The sequence below is a fragment of the Dromaius novaehollandiae genome, chromosome 14 (genome assembly GCF_036370855.1).
Source record: "Dromaius novaehollandiae isolate bDroNov1 chromosome 14, bDroNov1.hap1, whole genome shotgun sequence".
NCBI lineage: Eukaryota > Metazoa > Chordata > Aves > Casuariiformes > Dromaiidae > Dromaius > Dromaius novaehollandiae.
This window is the reverse complement of record NC_088111.1, coordinates 9,696,134-9,718,026: the sequence shown is the minus strand read 5'-3', so window position 1 is coordinate 9,718,026 and position 21,893 is coordinate 9,696,134. Positions and strand designations below refer to the sequence as shown.

The 21,893-nt window shown below is 41.2% G+C and overlaps 2 protein-coding genes across 2 annotated transcripts; both read left to right on the top strand.

Moving 5' to 3' along the window:
• Nucleotides 1-1,246: 1,246 nt before the first annotated feature.
• Nucleotides 1,247-8,800, top strand: LOC135329937 (acyl-coenzyme A synthetase ACSM3, mitochondrial-like; the record flags this gene model as incomplete). The annotated part of the gene is made up of 10 exons (XM_064520297.1): nt 1,247-1,448; nt 2,171-2,378; nt 2,621-2,764; nt 3,649-3,805; nt 4,733-4,812; nt 5,512-5,635; nt 7,213-7,340; nt 7,450-7,549; nt 7,994-8,113; nt 8,276-8,800. Coding segments are annotated over 10 exons (1,350 nt in total), but the record flags the coding sequence as incomplete, so codon positions are not given.
• Nucleotides 8,801-11,850: 3,050 nt separating this feature from the next.
• On the top strand, nt 11,851-19,246 carry LOC135329936 (acyl-coenzyme A synthetase ACSM3, mitochondrial-like; the record flags this gene model as incomplete). The annotated part of the gene is made up of 10 exons (XM_064520296.1): nt 11,851-12,052; nt 12,775-12,982; nt 13,225-13,368; nt 14,253-14,409; nt 15,337-15,416; nt 16,116-16,239; nt 17,783-17,910; nt 18,020-18,119; nt 18,564-18,683; nt 18,846-19,246. Coding segments are annotated over 10 exons (1,350 nt in total), but the record flags the coding sequence as incomplete, so codon positions are not given.
• Nucleotides 19,247-21,893: the final 2,647 nt, after the last annotated feature.

Sequence of the window (21,893 nt, the reverse complement as noted above, 5' to 3'; positions counted from 1 at the left end):
AAGCAAGTAGAAGGGAAGATGTGAGGAAGTTACTAAGCTTAGCCAAAGATTTAGTAACCTTCAGCACACATCCATCACAAATCATCCTCCAAGCAAGACGGGCAGTATTCCGAGAATCATCCAACCCTTGAAAAGAATGGTTATGTTCATGTTCTTCCTTTTAAACTACTGTTAGTGGGGGAAAAGGCATTCAGGTAAGGCTTACATAAATGGAAGGGATTCACGGAACTCTGACACATGGTTTTCTAGAGAAAGTTTGGAAAAGGGCAGTGGCAGTGAAGTTTCCTTTGCTGAACATCTAATGGTCATCTAACCAGAGTTTAATATATGGTCCTGATTACTAACATTCTTGTTTTGTTTTATCACTTATATCAAATTCCGATTGTACTAATATTCTCTTACACTAATAAGATGTCCAGACCTATCCAGTAAGATCAAGTTTCCTTGATTCTCCCTCGATTTCCTTATTCTTCCCCCACTGTCTTTTTCTTTTGAACCCTAATAATTTAATGTTTGGCTGTGTTGTGCAACATACACTTCAAAGGACTAGGCCAGATTTCAGAAAAAAGCATAAACTTAGAGATGACAAACTCTAATCTTTGAAGCATCTGGTCTTTCTTATTTTGATGCTTTTGTTGAACAGAGCATTACGTAACTTGAAAAAGTTACAGTAGCTGTTTAGCTTTATAAAAATATATATCTATAAGATGAGAATCATCATATCATACTTACCAGAATGCTCCCGTCCTGCAAAAGCTATCCCCAGATCCTGCAAGGCACCTTTTGTCCCTTTAGGCTTCCTATTCTAGAATAACTAAGAAGAAAAATGCAGGTGATTAATATACAGCATTTCATAGCCTCTTCACGGTAAAGGAAAAACGACTTCAGAAATACCACCTCGCACTTAATAAATCTCAAGGTCACTGTACAAGTCAGGTGTCTGTTTTACAATTGAGGTAAGTAAGCATAAGGGTAAGTAACTTACCCTGTAACAAGTCAGAATGGGAAGAACCATGAATCCCTTCTCTCAGTCTTAAACTAATCCATTCTATCTTGGCCCTGTAACCATTCAGTTGAACTTTATGGCTTACACCCCCCGGTTTATTCATTCATATTTATTATGCCCCAGGTTTATTCAGCATTCAATAAATGATGACTGTTTTCCTTCCTCAGGCTTAAATTAAAGGCAACATGTTCCCTAAATGAAGCATTTGCACTGTGCCCTGTTGTCCTGTAGGAGGGCAAAAAGCCTGAAAACCCTGCATTGTGGTGGGTAAGCGGTGACGGAGAAGAAGTGAAGTGGAGCTTTGAAGAGCTGGGAGTCCTGTCCAGGCAAGCGGCTAATGTACTGTCTGGTGCCTGTGGTCTGCAACCGGGAGACAGAGTTATTTGGATTCTGCCCAGGATCCCGGAGTGGTGGCTGCTGAATGTGGCTTGCATGCGAACAGGTTAGTAAAAGCATAGAAATGATGTATAGCTATAGCTGCTGTCACATACACCGATCATTGCTATTTAATAGACTCAGAACTACAAACATGCTAACGGGGATGATCATCACTGCCATGCTGGTCAACACCCTTCATGCCAAGTTTTGTCTTTATGGTACTTTTAGGATTTTTTGAACATGCTCTAGCTGTTAAGGAAATTCTGGGAGTCCGTGGACCTCTGTCATTCTCCTCTTTCCAGCACTTGTGATGCATCGCAAATGCATCGTCTTCTTAACTTACAATGCAATTAGCACATACTTACCCGAGTGTTTCACATGTTCCCCTGTGGGCTATGTTAAATACTCGGCTTGCCAGTATTTACAGCCCAGAATGTCTCGGGGCCTCACAAACACCAGCAGCATACCCTGTGAGGACAGGTACACCTGTATTTACTAGTGAAGAATACAAATCCAGAGGGGTAGCATGTCCCAGTGGCAATGCTTTCCACCCCAAAAAAGTCCTTCTGTTGGTTTCTTTGGCTGTCCCATGTTGAGCCTAGTATTTTCTAACTTGCAGTGATCCTCCCGTCGAATTTAGTGCATGAAAAAGAAGGGTATATTTACAAATGCAGAGCCAAAGCCTGCTTTCAGCGCAGCCCTGTCCCACTAATAAGCACAAGGCAAGCTAGAGACTGTTTCTAGGTACAAGTACTGTTCTTAAATATTGAAAGTATTCTCCTTTAGGAACTGTCCCGATTCCTGGCAGGCAGCAGCTGACAGCAAAGGACATTCTCCATGGACTACAGAAATCAAAGGCAAAGTGTGTCATCACTGATGGTTCTGTGGCACCAGCTGTGGACTCAGGTGGGCCTGAATGGCATTCTCTGAAAGCCAAGCTGCTTGTATCAGAGGGCCACAGAGAAGGATGGCTGAACTTCAGAGAGCTCCTGAAGTGAGTAACCACTACTGTGAAAGCGCCACAGAAACAATGAAAGGCAAGCACAGTGATTTGTTGTGAACAGGAAATGTTGGCACATGCCAAAATATTTTCCTCCCTTCAGGACTGCACAGTGGGAAAATGTCAATGTTTATGACACTTTTGCTTGCTGCAGAAGTTATTTTAGCCAAGCGTTTTCAAGAATGTGTAATTCACCCTTTCAAATCACTGTATTCCTCATTTTGCACATTTTAAAGGCATGCTCCTTCTGATCACCACTGCGTGACCACAAAGCGTCAAGACCCGATGGCCATCTATTTTACCAGTGGAACTACGGGGGCTCCAAAAAGGACTGCACATTCCCACAGCAGCTATGGCATTGGCCTCACAGTAAGTGGAAGGTAAGGCTATCACTTTAAATCACAGATGTATTTCTGTAGCTGGTAAATTGGCAGAAAGAAGGGGAAGAGAAGATTTTACCAGCAGCTCTGTGTTTCACTATTTTAAAAAGCAGCAGTTCTATTCAGTCCCAACAAGCCTTTTTTCTGTGCAACAAGGCGTAGTTGGAGGTTAGCTGCCTTAGTGTGTATTGCACTTGGCAGTCATACAGAGTCACTAACCTCTTTTTTCACATTTTCTTTAACTTCTTCTAAACTCTTCATTGTGTATAATTAATAGATTGCCCATTTACTGAACATCAGCAAAGAACAAGTTTATGAGGTGTGTACCATAAAAAGGGGGAAAAGACATGGCTCTTAGGCTTCTGAATTCATGCGTGACTGCTTTAGAGACAAGTCCCACAGGAACAAAATGCTGATAGTTCCGAACATAGGAAGGACTACACAGGTTCGTGAGATCTCTGAGTTTATAAAACTGTGTTGTTTAGAAAATTGGCGTAGCAATGCATCTCATTCTAACTGGCAAAGAGTAACAAATCAGAAGAGAGCAAACTAAAAAGTAAGTAAACCTCAAAGAATCCTTATCCCTACAATATGATTTCAACAAAACTCCTGCAATCTCATACCTATTTATTCAGCATCCTGTTTCGAGGTGGTATTAGCTTGTCCATCAGTATAATTTTTCTCCTAGAAAAATGCAACATCAGTCTATCCTGATGACATCTTCACTGCACTGTGACCCACTCCCGCTCAGAAATTCCGTCATTTGCTGATCATCATCTAGCCAAGAAAAACAGTGCTTCATTGGCACGTCTGTTGTTGATGTTTTAATATTGGCCCTCTTTCTGCCAAATAGAGATTGTGGACTCTTGCACTGTGTCACCCAGGTACTGGCTGGACTTGACTCCTTCAGATATATTTTGGAATACATCAGACACAGGCTGGGCAAAGTCAGGTTGGAGCAGCATTTTTTCCCCATGGATTCAAGGGGCCTGTGTCTTTGCACATAAGATGCCCCGCTTCGACCCAAGCATTGTCTTTGAGGTAAGCAAGGAGAGCCCAGCAACAGCACTCTTCTCTCTGGCTCGTCCTCCCTAGATTTTCACTTCCCCAGAGCTATTCAGGGGCAGTATGCTGAAGAATTGTGAGCTTCACCAGGAAGTAAGCAACTGGTATTTCAGTAGTGAAGGCTGTAAGTGTAAGCCCCCAAACAAGAGAATCTTTAACGTCCCCAAATTTTTGTTCTGTACTCTGCTGAGAGGAGATTCGACTGCCCAAACCTGCAAACATCCATTCCTAGGCCTAAAAGTGAAGCCCGCAAGAAATGGGACAGGAGCTTGTGGAGCGCTTTGGTGGTGGTGTTAAAATGAGTGACAGCAGCAGATAACTGAGAATTTTGGTTGCATGTACTGTAGAACTGCATGTTAAGGAGTGAAGAGGCAGCAAGCCTATATTTCTTTAACAAATGGCACTGGCGTTATATTCTGTTACATCCTCTGCACGCAACTCTGTGAAAAAGACCACCATTATTCCTTTTACACGGAATCCCTTTATCATCATACCCACGTTACTGTGATGGCTGAAAATTGTTAGCTAACATTAAGATCCATTGAAGAACACTTTATCGGTCATTCCCCTCTGGAACGTCTGAAAAAGTAGCCTTATGGTTTCCTTTGTTTTCTACTTAAGTTGGAATTATGAAGAACTTCTGCAAGGGAGACTGAAAAGCTTTCCAGAGCACAAAGCTTGGGTGCGTTGAACTAGCTGTAAAAAGATGTAGATTCTGTTTTGAAGAAGAACCTGTTTAAATAGAACTGCTGTATATTCGTGTTGGCGAGTACAAAGCTAACTGCTTTTGTTCTTGTGTTTTGTAAGCTGAATACAGAGATCATTATGTTATCTCTTGTGATGTAGGTGAGACCTCACGTGTTTCAGTAGCGACATCTCCTTTTTTTTATTCTAATTCTCTAGAGTCTGTCAAGATTTCCCATAACAGTCTTCTGTTCTGCTCCAACTGCCTATCGAATGTTGGTGCAACATAGACTGTCCAGGTAAGCCAAAGAAAAGATCCTTATTAGTGTATTTGATCAAAACAGTGGACCAAATGCTCTTCTCACCTTGACTTTACTTCAGAGTTACAATGATGTAACAGCAAAGGTAGTCATGTATTTCTCAACATCTTGAATCTGACATATTAGGAACAAAGCCAGAGTAAACATTTCAGGGACAGCGTAACCATCACAGATTCCACAAATTGTAGCAAACTTGCATGAGACTTTGAAAAGCAGTTTAGCTGATGAAATAGTAGGATAATAATGATAGCGTAGCATGATTGACCTACTTTCCAAAGTGCTTTTATAGTTGGATTCCCCTTCCCTTTGTTTTTCCCCTGCATTCCCCCACTACCATGCTCTACAAGAATAGCGCGTGTCAGTGCAGCTTGGCAACTCTCCTGTGACTTTTTGTTACCATTTTGTTGGAGACCCCAGTTTAGATTCTAGGGTTAGAAACACTGTATCAATTACTAGATGTTAAAATAATGGAGAAATAAAAGAGCGTTTGCATTTTTGCAGATTTGTTTATGTTTAGCTCCACACAATTGGAATGGAATGTATAGGACTTGGTGAAGATTTTATTTTTGTGTAGAAAGGACTCCATGATCCAGGAATACAATAAGGAAGGGGACATTGCAGATAGATCACTGTGTCTGCTTAACTCTGCCAATTATTTGCTTTTTCTTTCCCACCAAGCTACAAATTCAGAAGCCTGCGGCACTGTGTGAGTGCCGGGGAGCCAATCAACCCTGAAGTGATGGGAGAATGGGAAGAGCACACTGGGCTGGATATTCACGAAGGCTACGGACAGACAGAAACCGTATGTTCAGACACTTTGCAGCTACAGCAATAAATTCCATTAGGGTTGCCAAGAAAATGTGAAGAAGTCAATTAGAGTAATGAAGAGTGGGAAAATGTAGCTTGTATAAGTCATAGAATAATCATAACAGTTGCCCCCCAAATCCAAAGACTGCTTTTCATGCCAGTGGGCTTTTGGCTTGGGAAGTAAAACAAAAAAGGTGTGTTCCTCATTGCTGCATGCCAAATTTTGCTTGCTAGACTCACCCTGGAATGGTTCTAGGCCGGCAAGTCCAGAGCGGTCCTAGTTCGGCAAGTCTAGAGCGGTCCTAGGCCGCCAAGTCTAGAGTGGTTCTAGGTTGGCAAGTCTAGAACCGAGTCGAGAACCGTTCTAGGTCGCCGAGTCTAGAACCGAGTCGAGAACCGTTCTAGGTCGCCAATCCGGAACCGAGTCTAGAACGGTTCTAGGTTGCCGAGTCTAGAACCGAGTCGAGAACCGTTCTAGGTCGGCAAGTCGAGAACCTTTCTAGGTCGCCAAGGCGAGAACCGTCCCAGACGCACCCTGGTATTGTTCCAGACTCACTGGCCTAGAACACTTTGCAGTCAACTAGTTCTGGGTCATGGTGGGGGTGGTGCCTGTGAAAGTTCCAGATTGAGGGGTTCCTGGAAAGGTTCTGGAGCCAGTGCACCTAGAAGCATTCTAGAGGTGTGGCTCAAGTCTAGAACCATTGTAGTTGAGTGAGTGTAGAACTGAATTGGAGATTCTGTCCAGAACTGTTTTAGGTCAGCAGGAGTCTAGTGCCATTCCAGGTCGAGGTTCCCTGGAAAAGGTTGCAGATTGGGACATTCCTGGAAATGTTCTAGGTTGGCGAGGAATCAAGAATCACTTTTCAGAAGTGCAACAATAAATACATTTTTAAAAGTTGCAGCTCAATACAAGTATGTTTAGACAAATGAGTATAAATAAAATCTGTATCATGGCAGTGATGTTTAAAGACTGGACTAGTAAAGAGTTTAAAATAGATGATAAAATAGAAGTACTAAGTGTGTATGCTGCCTAGATAACCTCTTCCAGCAGTCAGCTGCATTTGCTATGCAAAGAGCACTTACCTACTTATTAGTTAAGCTGTGCTGATCCTAAACTTGTCATTGGGATGAAAAATATCGGGATAGGAGATGCTAGCAGTACAAAGGAGGGAAAAAACCCAGAACATTACAGGATAATCACTTAAAAGCAAATTCTCAGGACCATTTGCTTGCATATTTCGTGCAACCTTCAGTGGTTCCTAAAGCCATAAGCCATAATATAGTATTGTTAGAACTTGAAGTCACAACTAGTAAAATGTACTCATGTATCACAGTTTGTTTTTTATTCCTAGTTTTGTAGCTTCGTAATGTTGAATTAAGAATTCCGCATTATGCGTTTCCTGTATTACAACTCACTTGAATTTAATGCACATGACCATATGTACCAGTCTAAGAAGCTGACTTTTTCAAATATTTGCGTGTACTATAACTTAAATACTGACTATGCTAGAGTACAATTTTCATTTATTTTCAGGCAATTTTGTTTGTGAAATGCAATGTAATGTTTCCTAGGATGATCCAGAGAAAACCGAGGCAACAATACGCGGGAAGTTTTACGTCACTGGAGACAGGGGGATTCTGGACGAAGACGGATACTTCTGGTTTGTTGGAAGAGCTGATGATGTCATCAATTCTGCTGGGTAATTTAATGCTTGTAAACAAGCCCTCATTAAACTTGGATAATCCTGGTGATTCAGCCATGACATTGTGTTATCAAGCATAACTCAGCCCCTTTCTTCCATTTTAAAGCTATCGCATTGGCCCATTTGAAGTAGAAAGTGCCCTAATAGAGCATCCTGCAGTGGTGGAAGCAGCAGTTGTCAGCAGTCCGGACCCCATCAGAGGCGAGGTAGACAAGTTAAACACGCTTATCGTCTCATCCATAGCTTTGTGCATGGCAGAGCTAATAAAGGCCGACTCCCAGCGGATTTGCCTAGCTGTTGGTTGAATTTTTAAGCTAAATTTAAATCAGTATTTGCACCCTAGAAGACACTGGAGACTCCACATAGGAGCAAACTGTCCAAGATGATTGCCCTGTTGCCAATAAGACAAAAGTAGCATATGAAGCTTTTCCTGTCACTGAAATACTTAGTGCTTGGTATGTTTTGAGCATGCATAAACTGCCTCCCCAGTCCAGACAAATACTGAGCACACACAAATGTTGAGAAAGCTGTCTGCCCTATACATTAGTTATTCTGCAGTTTGTCTGCAAATGTTTTGTTTAAAATTCACATCTTACTGTTGTGTTATTGTTTCATTGGCATTTGAACCCCTGCTCCCTTATTTTTTTAAGGTAGTGAAAGCCTTTGTTGTTTTAACATCCAAGTATGTTTCACATGATCCAGAAAAACTGATGCATGAGCTACAGGACCATGTTAGGAAAGTTACTGCTCCATGCAAGTATCCTAGGAAGGTGGGTGCTCAAACACAACTCTTTTAATTATTCATCACCATAGAAGAGTTGGCATTAACTACTATATGACTCACAAATATATGCTACTGAGGTTAAGAAAAAGTCAAACTTTCAGTAAATGGTATTTTATCTTTTACTGCAATTTCCCCCCTCTCCTAATAGATGGAGTTTGTTCAACAGTTGCCAAAAACTATTAGTGGGAAGATCAGAAGAAATGAACTGCGCCAGAAGGAGTGGAGAAAAGTTTAGAATTACTTGCTGCTTTTTTATATCTTTTACAAAGTCAGATATTGCTGATTTACCCTGTAATGTAAAGTAAAAGACATTATATTACAGCCTTCTTAGTTTAGGTTTTCACAAATTCTGGTCTGACTCCCAGCCCTTTGGCTGTCCCACATGCTACAGTAACAGCCCATGGCAAGCAAACAGGCAGAGTGATACAAATGAAATGGGAAACACCGACAAGAGCACCGTAGTTGGTCCATGTTAGATAAATGTAATAAACAATTGTAGGCATTTTGTCTTTATTGTTGCTTAATTCAAATAAAACAGGAAAAGTTTGAGAGCGCTGTTGCTTGGAGAATCACTTTTCAGAAGTGCAACAATAAATACATTTTTAAAAGTTGCAGCTCAATACAAGTATGTTTAGAAAAATGAGTATAAATAAAATCTGTATCATGACAGTGATGTTTAAAGACTGGACTAGTAAAGAGTTTAAAATAGATGATAAAATAGAAGTGTAAAATATTTACCATCAGCTGTTCATACTCGCAGCTTGATCAGTTCTCTCACTTCATTAATGAGATAGTTTATGACATGCTTGAGCAATTTCCACTTTTATTTACTTTAACCAAGCATGTCATTTTGGTCCCATTCTCAGAAGACATATCTAAGATCATTTGACCGTCCTGATAATAGTAAGCAGCAACAAGTAATTAAGCTTAAGATCTGGACAAAACCCCATCAATTTTCAAGTTCTCATAGAGGGTCTAAGACGCAAGTATTTCTTGTGGGAAGAATTTCCTGCAGTGTTGGAAGAAGTTCCGGGAGAGGTCAAAGCATCTGCATTCGCCGTGAGAACATTAGATTTCTCTTTCAGAGATGCATATTCCCACTTGAAGTATTCACAGCCTTTCTTATTGCCTTCCTGCTTACTGACAGGACAACCACAAAATGCTTTGCCGTGATTTGGACCGGTATTTGATACATACAGTCTTTTAGCTCTTCGACCACAATGACACCGAGGGGGGGTTGGTTTTTCATTTTTGGCAGCTCTTACAGATTGATTCAAATTGACTGTGGAGTTCAGAATGGCAGGAGACACTTTGGACAAGTTTGAACTTCTTGAAGGTAAGCAATGCCTAAAAGATGCAGTCTTCTCTTTCTAGATAGCAAAAGAGTGTTTTTTTGCTGGTGGGAACATTTTTGGACTTGTTGGCTTTCTTTGAGGAGCCTCGGGAGTGGAATCATTTCCAGTTAATGCTGAATGTGCTGAAGTAGCATTTGCCTTTGCAGGTGGTAACTTAAAAGCAGAAAAGTTTGAAGTCTGCCTTTGGACCATTCCTACATTATAGATCATAGTATCGGGACTTTTGTAAACGATAGACTTCCGAGGTTCCACAGGTACCACAGTTTTCCCCAAACTTTGAAGATCTGAACTCATGACAACTGATACTCTAGAAATTGTTGTTTCTTCAGATGCTGTTAAAATAGCTGTACTGGAGTCATCTTTGAATGGAACACAATCTGAATTGTGTTCATACTGTGATTCTGGTATGAAAGCTACCTCTTCCCAGTCAGTCAGCAGAGAGAAACAATCGGAACTAGTACTAGTATCCTCCTCAGAGATATTAACTGAGGGGATGGTAGTGGAGACAAGCACTAGTCCTGATCCATGTACTGGAGAGCTGTATTTGGCAGTAGTCGTCAGGTGCCCATTGCGGAACCCTTTCTGAATGCCTGTACCGCGAGATAGCTGTGGCTGTCCAAGAGGAAAAGCAAATCTGTCAGCAGATGCTGTTAAAGAGCTTTGGGCTTGATCATGTAAATCAGTCCTTAAGCTGCTGCTAGATGCAACATGGATGGCTGTAGAGGAATTGATTGTGCTTCTCTCCTGTTGTTCTCCTGTTTGTACGTTGGAATTTATCATAACTCCGGTAGCACTGTTGTGGTTTTCCTCCGCTGGAGAGCTTATTTTGCAAGTTGTATCTCCAGATGTTTCAGGTCTGCTATTACTTCCCAGTGGAGTCTTGTCAGTGAAGTTTATACTCAGTGTTCGGGAAATCAGGTTCCCCTTTGGATGTGCCTAGGGAGTCCCCAAATGGAGGGGAGTTCCCACAAATGGAGATTTGGGGAAATGAATCCCCAGAAGTAGAAATCAATGCTCTAAATTAATAAGCATATTAGCCTAATGATGTTCTGTTCAATTCATAGTCAAGATGCTGGGTTGTTTATTTGAATAGCTCATCTTTCATCTGGATGCCAGGCTCTGAAGCAAGTAGAAGGGAAGATGTGAGGAAGTTACTAAGCTTAGCCAAAGATTTAGTAACCTTCAGCACACATCCATCACAAATCATCCTCCAAGCAAGACGGGCAGTATTCCGAGAATCATCCAAGCCTTGAAAAGAATGGTTATGTTCATATTCTTCCTTTTAAACTACTGTTAGTGGGGGAAAAGGCATTCAGGTAAGGCTTACATAAATGGAAGGGATTCACGGAACTCTGACACATGGTTTTCTAGAGAAAGTTCGGAAAAGGGCAGTGGCAGTGAAGTTTCCTTTGCTGAACATCTAATGGTCATCTAACCAGAGTTTAATATATGGTCCTGATTACTAACATTCTTGTTTTGTTTTATCACTTATATCAAATTCCAATTGTACTAATATTCTCTTACACTAATAAGATGTCCAGACCTATCCAGTAAGATCAAGTTTCCTTGATTCTCCCTCGATTTCCTTATTCTTCCCCCACTGTCTTTTTCTTTTGAACCCTAATAATTTAATGTTTGGCTGTGTTGTGCAACATACACTTCAAAGGACTAGGCCAGATTTCAGAAAAAAGCATAAACTTAGAGATGACAAACTCTAATCTTTGAAGCATCTGGTCTTTCTTATTTTGATGCTTTTGTTGAACAGAGCATTACGTAACTTGAAAAAGTTACAGTAGCTGTTTAGCTTTATAAAAATATATATCTATAAGATGAGAATCATCATATCATACTTACCAGAATGCTCCCGTCCTGCAAAAGCTATCCCCAGATCCTGCAAGGCACCTTTTGGCCCTTTAGGCTTCCTATTCTAGAATAACTAAGAAGAAAAATGCAGGTGATTAATATACAGCATTTCATAGCCTCTTCACGGTAAAGGAAAAACGACTTCAGAAATACCACCTCGCACTTAATAAATCTCAAGGTCACTGTACAAGTCAGGTGTCTGTTTTACAATTGAGGTAAGTAAGCATAAGGGTAAGTAACTTACCCTGTAACAAGTCAGAATGGGAAGAACCATGAATCCCTTCTCTCAGTCTTAAACTAATCCATTCTGTCTTGGCCCTGTAACCATTCAGTTGAACTTTATGGCTTACACCCCCCGGTTTATTCATTCATATTTATTATGCCCCAGGTTTATTCAGCATTCAATAAATGATGACTGTTTTCCTTCCTCAGGCTTAAATTAAAGGCAACATGTTCCCTAAATGAAGCATTTGCACTGTGCCCTGTTGTCCTGTAGGAGGGCAAAAAGCCTGAAAACCCTGCATTGTGGTGGGTAAGCGGTGACGGAGAAGAAGTGAAGTGGAGCTTTGAAGAGCTGGGAGTCCTGTCCAGGCAAGCGGCTAATGTACTGTCTGGTGCCTGTGGTCTGCAACCGGGAGACAGAGTTATTTGGATTCTGCCCAGGATCCCGGAGTGGTGGCTGCTGAATGTGGCTTGCATGCGAACAGGTTAGTAAAAGCATAGAAATGATGTATAGCTATAGCTGCTGTCACATACACCGATCATTGCTATTTAATAGACTCAGAACTACAAACATGCTAACGGGGATGATCATCACTGCCATGCTGGTCAACACCCTTCATGCCAAGTTTTGTCTTTATGGTACTTTTAGGATTTTTTGAACATGCTCTAGCTGTTAAGGAAATTCTGGGAGTCCGTGGACCTCTGTCATTCTCCTCTTTCCAGCACTTGTGATGCATCGCAAATGCATCGTCTTCTTAACTTACAATGCAATTAGCACATACTTACCCGAGTGTTTCACATGTTCCCCTGTGGGCTATGTTAAATACTCGGCTTGCCAGTATTTACAGCCCAGAATGTCTCGGGGCCTCACAAACACCAGCAGCATACCCTGTGAGGACAGGTACACCTGTATTTACTAGTGAAGAATACAAATCCAGAGGGGTAGCATGTCCCAGTGGCAATGCTTTCCACCCCAAAAAAGTCCTTCTGTTGGTTTCTTTGGCTGTCCCATGTTGAGCCTAGTATTTTCTAACTTGCAGTGATCCTCCCGTCGAATTTAATGCATGAAAAAGAAGGGTATATTTACAAATGCAGAGCCAAAGCCTGCTTTCAGCGCAGCCCTGTCCCACTAATAAGCACAAGGCAAGCTAGAGACTGTTTCTAGGTACAAGTACTGTTCTTAAATATTGAGAGTATTCTCCTTTAGGAACTGTCCCGATTCCTGGCAGGCAGCAGCTGACAGCAAAGGACATTCTCCATGGACTACAGAAATCAAAGGCAAAGTGTGTCATCACTGATGGTTCTGTGGCACCAGCTGTGGGCTCAGGTGGGCCTGAATGGCAGTCTCTGAAAGCCAAGCTGCTTGTATCAGAGGGCCACAGAGAAGGATGGCTGAACTTCAGAGAGCTCCTGAAGTGAGTAACCACTACTGTGAAAGCGCCACAGAAACAATGAAAGGCAAGCACAGTGATTGGTTGTGAACAGGAAATGTTGGCACATGCCAAAATATTTTCCTCCCTTCAGGACTGCACAGTGGGAAAATGTCAATGTTTATGACACTTCTGCTTGCTGCAGAAGTTATTTTAGCCAAGCGTTTTCAAGAATGTGTAATTCACCCTTTCAAATCACTGTATTCCTCATTTTGCACATTTTAAAGGCATGCTCCTTCTGATCACCACTGCGTGACCACAAAGCGTCAAGACCCGATGGCCATCTATTTTACCAGTGGAACTACGGGGGCTCCAAAAAGGACTGCACATTCCCACAGCAGCTATGGCATTGGCCTCACAGTAAGTGGAAGGTAAGGCTATCACTTTAAATCACAGATGTATTTCTGTAGCTGGTAAATTGGCAGAAAGAAGGGGAAGAGAAGATTTTACCAGCAGCTCTGTGTTTCACTATTTTAAAAAGCAGCAGTTCTATTCAGTCCCAACAAGCCTTTTTTCTGTGCAACAAGGCGTAGTTGGAGGTTAGCTGCCTTAGTGTGTATTGCACTTGGCAGTCATACAGAGTCACTAACCTCTTTTTTCACATTTTCTTTAACTTCTTCTAAACTCTTCATTGTGTATAATTAATAGATTGCCCATTTACTGAACATCAGCAAAGAACAAGTTTATGAGGTGTGTACCGTAAAAAGGGGGAAAAGACATGGCTCTTAGGCTTCTGAATTCATGCGTGACTGCTTTAGAGACAACTCCCACAGGAACAAAATGCTGATAGTTCCGAACATAGGAAGGACTACACAGGTTCGTGAGATCTCTGAGTTTATAAAACTGTGTTGTTTAGAAAATTGGCGTAGCAATGCATCTCATTCTAACTGGCAAAGAGTAACAAATCAGAAGAGAGCAAACTAAAAAGTAAGTAAACCTCAAAGAATCCTTATCCCTACAATATGATTTCAACAAAACTCCTGCAATCTCATACCTATTTATTCAGCATCCTGTTTCGAGGTGGTATTAGCTTGTCCATCAGTATAATTTTTCTCCTAGAAAAATGCAACATCAGTCTATCCTGATGACATCTTCACTGCACTGTGACCCACTCCCGCTCAGAAATTCCGTCATTTGCTGATCATCATCTAGCCAAGAAAAACAGTGCTTCATTGGCACGTCTGTTGTTGATGTTTTAATATTGGCCCTCTTTCTGCCAAATAGAGATTGTGGACTCTTGCACTGTGTCACCCAGGTACTGGCTGGACTTGACTCCTTCAGATATATTTTGGAATACATCAGACACGGGCTGGGCAAAGTCAGGTTGGAGCAGCATTTTTTCCCCATGGATTCAAGGGGCCTGTGTCTTTGCACATAAGATGCCCCGCTTCGACCCAAGCATTGTCTTTGAGGTAAGCAAGGAGAGCCCAGCAACAGCACTCTTCTCTCTGGCTTGTCCTCCCTAGATTTTCACTTCCCCAGAGCTATTCAGGGGCAGTATGCTGAAGAATTGTGAGCTTCACCAGGAAGTAAGCAACTGGTATTTCAGTAGTGAAGGCTGTAAGTGTAAGCCCCCAAACAAGAGAATCTTTAACGTCCCCAAATTTTTGTTCTGTACTCTGCTGAGAGGAGATTCGACTGCCCAAACCTGCAAACATCCATTCCTAGGCCTAAAAGTGAAGCCCGCAAGAAATGGGACAGGAGCTTGTGGAGCGCTTTGGTGGTGGTGTTAAAATGAGTGACAGCAGCAGATAACTGAGAATTTTGGTTGCATGTACTGTAGAACTGCATGTTAAGGAGTGAAGAGGCAGCAAGCCTATATTTCTTTAACAAATGGCACTGGCGTTATATTCTGTTACATCCTCTGCACGCAACTCTGTGAAAAAGACCACCATTATTCCTTTTACACGGAATCCCTTTATCATCATACCCACGTTACTGTGATGGCTGAAAATTGTTAGCTAACATTAAGATCCATTGAAGAACACTTTATCGGTCATTCCCCTCTGGAACGTCTGAAAAAGTAGCCTTATGGTTTCCTTTGTTTTCTACTTAAGTTGGAATTATGAAGAACTTCTGCAAGGGAGACTGAAAAGCTTTCCAGAGCACAAAGCTTGGGTGCGTTGAACTAGCTGTAAAAAGATGTAGATTCTGTTTTGAAGAAGAACCTGTTTAAATAGAACTGCTGTATATTCGTGTTGGCGAGTACAAAGCTAACTGCTTTTGTTCTTGAGTTTTGTAAGCTGAATACAGAGATCGTTATGTTATCTCTTGTGATGTAGGTGAGACCTCACGTGTTTCAGTAGCGACATCTCCTTTTTTTTATTCTAATTCTCTAGAGTCTGTCAAGATTTCCCATAACAGTCTTCTGTTCTGCTCCAACTGCCTATCGAATGTTGGTGCAACATAGACTGTCCAGGTAAGCCAAAGAAAAGATCCTTATTAGTGTATTTGATCAAAACAGTGGACCAAATGCTCTTCTCACCTTGACTTTACTTCAGAGTTACAATGATGTAACAGCAAAGGTAGTCATGTATTTCTCAACATCTTGAATCTGACATATTAGGAACAAAGCCAGAGTAAACATTTCAGGGACAGCGTAACCATCACAGATTCCACAAATTGTAGCAAACTTGCATGAGACTTTGAAAAGCAGTTTAGCTGATGAAATAGTAGGATAATAATGATAGCGTAGCATGATTGACCTACTTTCCAAAGTGCTTTTATAGTTGGATTCCCCTTCCCTTTGTTTTTCCCCTGCATTCCCCCACTACCATGCTCTACAAGAATAGCGCGTGTCAGTGCAGCTTGGCAACTCTCCTGTGACTTTTTGTTACCATTTTGTTGGAGACCCCAGTTTAGATTCTAGGGTTAGAAACACTGTATCAATTACTAGATGTTAAAATAATGGAGAAATAAAAGAGCGTTTGCATTTTTGCAGATTTCTTTATGTTTAGCTCCACACAATTGGAATGGAATGTATAGGACTTGGTGAAGATTTTATTTTTGTGTAGAAAGGACTCCATGATCCAGGAATACAATAAGGAAGGGGACATTGCAGATAGATCACTGTGTCTGCTTAACTCTGCCAATTATTTGCTTTTTCTTTCCCACCAAGCTACAAATTCAGAAGCCTGCGGCACTGTGTGAGTGCCGGGGAGCCAATCAACCCTGAAGTGATGGGAGAATGGGAAGAGCACACTGGGCTGGATATTCACGAAGGCTACGGACAGACAGAAACCGTATGTTCAGACACTTTGCAGCTACAGCAATAAATTCCATTAGGGTTGCCAAGAAAATGTGAAGAAGTCAATTAGAGTAATGAAGAGTGGGAAAATGTAGCTTGTATAAGTCATAGAATAATCATAACAGTTGCCCCCCAAATCCAAAGACTGCTTTTCATGCCAGTGGGCTTTTGGCTTGGGAAGTAAAACAAAGAAGGTGTGTTCCTCATTGCTGCATGCCAAATTTTGCTTTCTAGACTCACTCTGGAATGGTCCTAGGCCGGCAAGTCCAGAGCGGTCCTAGTTCGGCAAGTCCAGAGCGGTCCTAGGTCGCCAAGTCTAGAGTGGTTCTAGGTTGGCAAGTCTAGAACCGAGTCGAGAACCGTTCTGGGTCGCCAAGTCTAGAACCGAGTCTAGAACCGTTCTAGGTCGCCATGTCTAGAACCGAGTCGAGAACCGTTCTAGGCCGGCAACTCGAGAACCGTTCTAGGTCGCCAAGTCTAGAGCCGTTCACAGACTCCCCCTGGTATGGTTCCAGACTCACTGGCCTAGAACACTTTGCAGTCAACTAGTTCTGGGTCATGGTGGGGGGGGTGCCTGTGAAAGTTCCAGATTGAGGGGTTCCTGGAAAGGTTCTGGAGCCAGTGCACCTAGAAGCATTCTAGAGGTGTGGCTCAAGTCTAGAACCATTGTAGTTGAGTGAGTGTAGAACTGAATTGGAGATTCTGTCCAGAACTGTTTTAGGTCAGCAGGAGTCTAGTGCCATTCCAGGTCGAGGTTCCCTGGAAAAGGTTGCAGATTGGGACATTCCTGGAAATGTTCTAGGTTGGCGAGGAATCAAGAATCACTTTTCAGAAGTGCAACAATAAATACATTTTTAAAAGTTGCAGCTCAATACAAGTATGTTTAGAAAAATGAGTATAAATAAAATCTGTATCATGGCAGTGATGTTTAAAGACTGGACTAGTAAAGAGTTTAAAATAGATGATAAAATAGAAGTACTAAGTGTGTATGCTGCCTAGATAACCTCTTCCAGCAGTCAGCTGCATTTGCTATGCAAAGAGCACTTACCTACTTATTAGTTAAGCTGTGCTGATCCTAAACTTGTCATTGGGATGAAAGATATCGGGATAGGAGATGCTAGCAGTACAAAGGAGGGAAAAAAACCCAGAACATTACAGGATAATCACTTAAAAGCAAATTCTCAGGACCATTTGCTTGCATATTTCGTGCAACCTTCAGTGGTTCCTAAAGCCATAAGCCATAATATAGTATTGTTAGAACTTGAAGTCACAACTAGTAAAATGTACTCATGTATCACAGTTTGTTTTTTATTCCTAGTTTTGTAGCTTCGTAATGTTGAATTAAGAATTCCGCATTATGCGTTTCCTGTATTACAGCTCACTTGAATTTAATGCACATGACCATATGTACCAGTCTAAGAAGCTGACTTTTTCAAATATTTGCGTGTACTATAACTTAAATACTGACTATGCTAGAGTACAATTTTCATTTATTTTCAGGCAATTTTGTTTGTGAAATGCAATGTAATGTTTCCTAGGATGATCCAGAGAAAACCGAGGCAACAATACGCGGGAAGTTTTACGTCACTGGAGACAGGGGGATTCTGGACGAAGACGGATACTTCTGGTTTGTTGGAAGAGCTGATGATGTCATCAATTCTGCTGGGTAATTTAATGCTTGTAAACAAGCCCTCATTAAACTTGGATAATCCTGGTGATTCAGCCATGACATTGTGTTATCAAGCATAACTCAGCCCCTTTCTTCCATTTTAAAGCTATCGCATTGGCCCATTTGAAGTAGAAAGTGCCCTAATAGAGCATCCTGCAGTGGTGGAAGCAGCAGTTGTCAGCAGTCCGGACCCCATCAGAGGCGAGGTAGACAAGTTAAACACGCTTATCGTCTCATCCATAGCTTTGTGCATGGCAGAGCTAATAAAGGCCGACTCCCAGCGGATTTGCCTAGCTGTTGGTTGAATTTTTAAGCTAAATTTAAATCAGTATTTGCACCCTAGAAGACACTGGAGACTCCACATAGGAGCAAACTGTCCAAGATGATTGCCCTGTTGCCAATAAGACAAAAGTAGCATATGAAGCTTTTCCTGTCACTGAAATACTTAGTGCTTGGTATGTTTTGAGCATGCATAAACTGCCTCCCCAGTCCAGACAAATACTGAGCACACACAAATGTTGAGAAAGCTGTCTGCCCTATACATTAGTTATTCTGCAGTTTGTCTGCAAATGTTTTGTTTAAAATTCACATCTTACTGTTGTGTTATTGTTTCATTGGCATTTGAACCCCTGCTCCCTTATTTTTTTAAGGTAGTGAAAGCCTTTGTTGTTTTAGCATCCAAGTATGTTTCACATGATCCAGAAAAACTGATGCATGAGCTACAGGACCATGTTAGGAAAGTTACTGCTCCATGCAAGTATCCTAGGAAGGTGGGTGCTCAAACACAACTCTTTTAATTATTCATCACCATAGAAGAGTTGGCATTAACTACTATATGACTCACAAATATATGCCACTGAGGTTAAGAAAAAGTCAAACTTTCAGTAAATGGTATTTTATCTTTTACTGCAATTTCCCCCCTCTCCTAATAGATGGAGTTTGTTCAACAGTTGCCAAAAACTATTAGTGGGAAGATCAGAAGAAATGAACTGCGCCAGAAGGAGTGGAGAAAAGTTTAGAATTACTTGCTGCTTTTTTATATCTTTTACAAAGTCAGATATTGCTGATTTACCCTGTAATGTAAAGTAAAAGACATTATATTACGGCCTTCTTAGTTTAGGTTTTCACAAATTCTGGTCTGACTCCCAGCCCTTTGGCTGTCCCACATGCTACAGTAACAGCCCATGGCAAGCAAACAGGCAGAGTGATACAAATGGAATGGGAAACACCGACAAGAGCACCGTAGTTGGTCCATGTTAGATAAACGTAATAAACAATTGTAGGCATTTTGTCTTTATTGTTGCTTAATTCAAATAAAACAGGAAAAGTTTGAGAGCGCTGTTGCTTGGAGAATCACTTTTCAGAAGTGCAACAATAAATACATTTTTAAAAGTTGCAGCTCAATACAAGTATGTTTAGAAAAATGAGTATAAATAAAATCTGTATCATGGCAGTGATGTTTAAAGACTGGACTAGTAAAGAGTTTAAAATAGATGATAAAATAGAAGTGTAAAATATTTACCATCAGCTGTTCATACTTTAATTTTAGCACTCGCAGCTTGATCAGTTCTCTCACTTCATTAATGAGATAGTTTATGACATGCTTGAGCAATTTCCACTTTTATTTACTTTAACCAAGCATGTCATTTTGGTCCCATTCTCAGAAGACATATCTAAGATCATTTGACCGTCCTGATAATAGTAAGCAGCAACAAGTAATTAAGCTTAAGATCTGGACAAAACCCCATCAATTTTCAAGTTCTCATAGAGGGTCTAAGACGCAAGTATTTCTTGTGGGAAGAATTTCCTGCAGTGTTGGAAGAAGTTCCGGGAGAGGTCAAAGCATCTGCATTCGCCGTGAGAACATTAGATTTCTCTTTCAGAGATGCATATTCCCACTTGAAGTATTCACAGCCTTTCTTATTGCCTTCCTGCTTACTGACAGGACAACCACAAAATGCTTTGCCGTGATTTGGACCGGTATTTGATACATACAGTCTTTTAGCTCTTCGACCACAATGACACCGAGGGGGGGTTGGTTTTTCATTTTTGGCAGCTCTTACAGATTGATTCAAATTGACTGTGGAGTTCAGAATGGCAGGAGACACTTTGGACAAGTTTGAACTTCTTGAAGGTAAGCAATGCCTAAAAGATGCAGTCTTCTCTTTCTAGATAGCAAAAGAGTGTTTTTTTGCTGGTGGGAACATTTTTGGACTTGTTGGCTTTCTTTGAGGAGCCTCGGGAGTGGAATCATTTCCAGTTAATGCTGAATGTGGTGAAGTAGCATTTGCCTTTGCAGGTGGTAACTTAAAAGCAGAAAAGTTTGAAGTCTGCCTTTGGACCATTCCTACATTATAGATCATAGTATCGGGACTTTTGTAAACGATAGACTTCCGAGGTTCCACAGGTACCACAGTTTTCCCCAAACTTTGAAGATCTGAACTCATGACAACTGATACTCTAGAAATTGTTGTTTCTTCAGATGCTGTTAAAATAGCTGTACTGGAGTCATCTTTGAATGGAACACAATCTGAATTGTGTTCATACTGTGATTCTGGTATGAAAGCTACCTCTTCCCAGTCAGTCAGCAGAGAGAAACAATCGGAACTAGTACTAGTATCCTCCTCAGAGATATTAACTGAGGGGATGGTAGTGGAGACAAGCACTAGTCCTGATCCATGTACTGGAGAGCTGTATTTGGCAGTAGTCGTCAGGTGCCCATTGCGGAACCCTTTCTGAATGCCTGTACCGCGAGATAGCTGTGGCTGTCCAAGAGGAAAAGCAAATCTGTCAGCAGATGCTGTTAAAGAGCTTTGGGCTTGATCATGTAAATCAGTCCTTAAGCTGCTGCTAGATGCAACATGGATGGCTGTAGAGGAATTGATTGTGCTTCTCTCCTGTTGTTCTCCTGTTTGTACGTTGGAATTTATCATAACTCCGGTAGCACTGTTGTGGTTTTCCTCCGCTGGAGAGCTTATTTTGCAAGTTGTATCTCCAGATGTTTCAGGTCTGCTATTACTTCCCAGTGGAGTCTTGTCAGTGAAGTTTATACTCAGTGTTCGGGAAATCAGGTTCCCCTTTGGATGTGCCTAGGGAGTCCCCAAAGAAATGGAGATTTGGGGAAATGAATCCCCAGAAGTAGAAATCAATGCTCTAAATTAATAAGCATATTAGCCTAATGATGTTCTGTTCAATTCATAGTCAAGATGCTGGGTTGTTTATTTGAATAGCTCATCTTTCATCTGGATGCCAGGCTCTGAAGCAAGTAGAAGGGAAGATGTGAGGAAGTTACTAAGCTTAGCCAAAGATTTAGTAACCTTCAGCACACATCCATCACAAATCATCCTCCAAGCAAGACGGGCAGTATTCTGAGAATCATCCAAGCCTTGAAAAGAATGGTTATGTTCATATTCTTCCTTTTAAACTACTGTTAGTGGGGGAAAAGGCATTCAGGTAAGGCTTACATAAATGGAAGGGATTCACGGAACTCTGACACATGGTTTTCTAGAGAAAGTTCGGAAAAGGGCAGTGGCAGTGAAGTTTCCTTTGCTGAACATCTAATGGTCATCTAACCAGAGTTTAATATATGGTCCTGATTACTAACATTCTTGTTTTGTTTTATCACTTATATCAAATTCCGATTGTACTAATATTCTCTTACACTAATAAGATGTCCAGACCTATCCAGTAAGATCAAGTTTCCTTGATTCTCCCTCGATTTCCTTATTCTTCCCCCACTGTCTTTTTCTTTTGAACCCTAATAATTTGACGTTTGGCTGTGTTGTGCAACATACACTTCAAAGGACTAGGCCAGATTTCAGAAAAAAGCATAAACTTAGAGATGACAAACTCTAATCTTTGAAGCATCTGGTCTTTCTTATTTTGATGCTTTTGTTGAACAGAGCATTACGTAACTTGAAAAAGTTACAGTAGCTGTTTAGCTTTATAAAAATATATATCTATAAGATGAGAATCATCAT